This window comes from Crocuta crocuta, unplaced genomic scaffold (genome assembly GCF_008692635.1).
Source record: "Crocuta crocuta isolate KB4526 unplaced genomic scaffold, BGI_CrCroc_1.0 scaffold443, whole genome shotgun sequence".
In the NCBI taxonomy this organism is placed as follows: Eukaryota; Metazoa; Chordata; class Mammalia; order Carnivora; family Hyaenidae; genus Crocuta; species Crocuta crocuta.
Window position 1 is genome coordinate 537,179 of NW_027529446.1, and position 208 is coordinate 537,386.

The 208-nt window shown below is 68.8% G+C and overlaps 1 protein-coding gene across 1 annotated transcript in view; it reads right to left on the reverse strand.

The window, feature by feature from the left end:
* Positions 1-208, reverse strand: part of SBNO2 (strawberry notch homolog 2) — a 34,319-nt gene that overhangs the window by 603 nt on the left and 33,508 nt on the right. Inside the window, 1 exon segment of the mRNA XM_077760641.1 lies at positions 28-208. This exon segment is cut by the window's right edge and continues 9 nt beyond it. Within this exon segment, the coding sequence (XP_077616767.1) occupies positions 28-208 (181 nt within the window).

The following is a 208-nucleotide window of genomic DNA, read 5'->3' on the forward strand; positions in this document are numbered from 1 at the left end:
CCCCCCCCAGCCTGCCCACCTGCCCACAGACTTGCTTCTTCTTGTCCTTGGTCTTGAGGCGCACGATCTGCAGGTAGCTGCTGCTGGTGACGTCGGCCATGACGGCGGCGATGCGGCCCCACACCCGCAGCAGGGCCCCGCACAGCATGTAGTGGTGCCGCAGCCGCAGGCCCTGGACGCAGTCCTTGCCCTCCTGCACCAGCCGGCA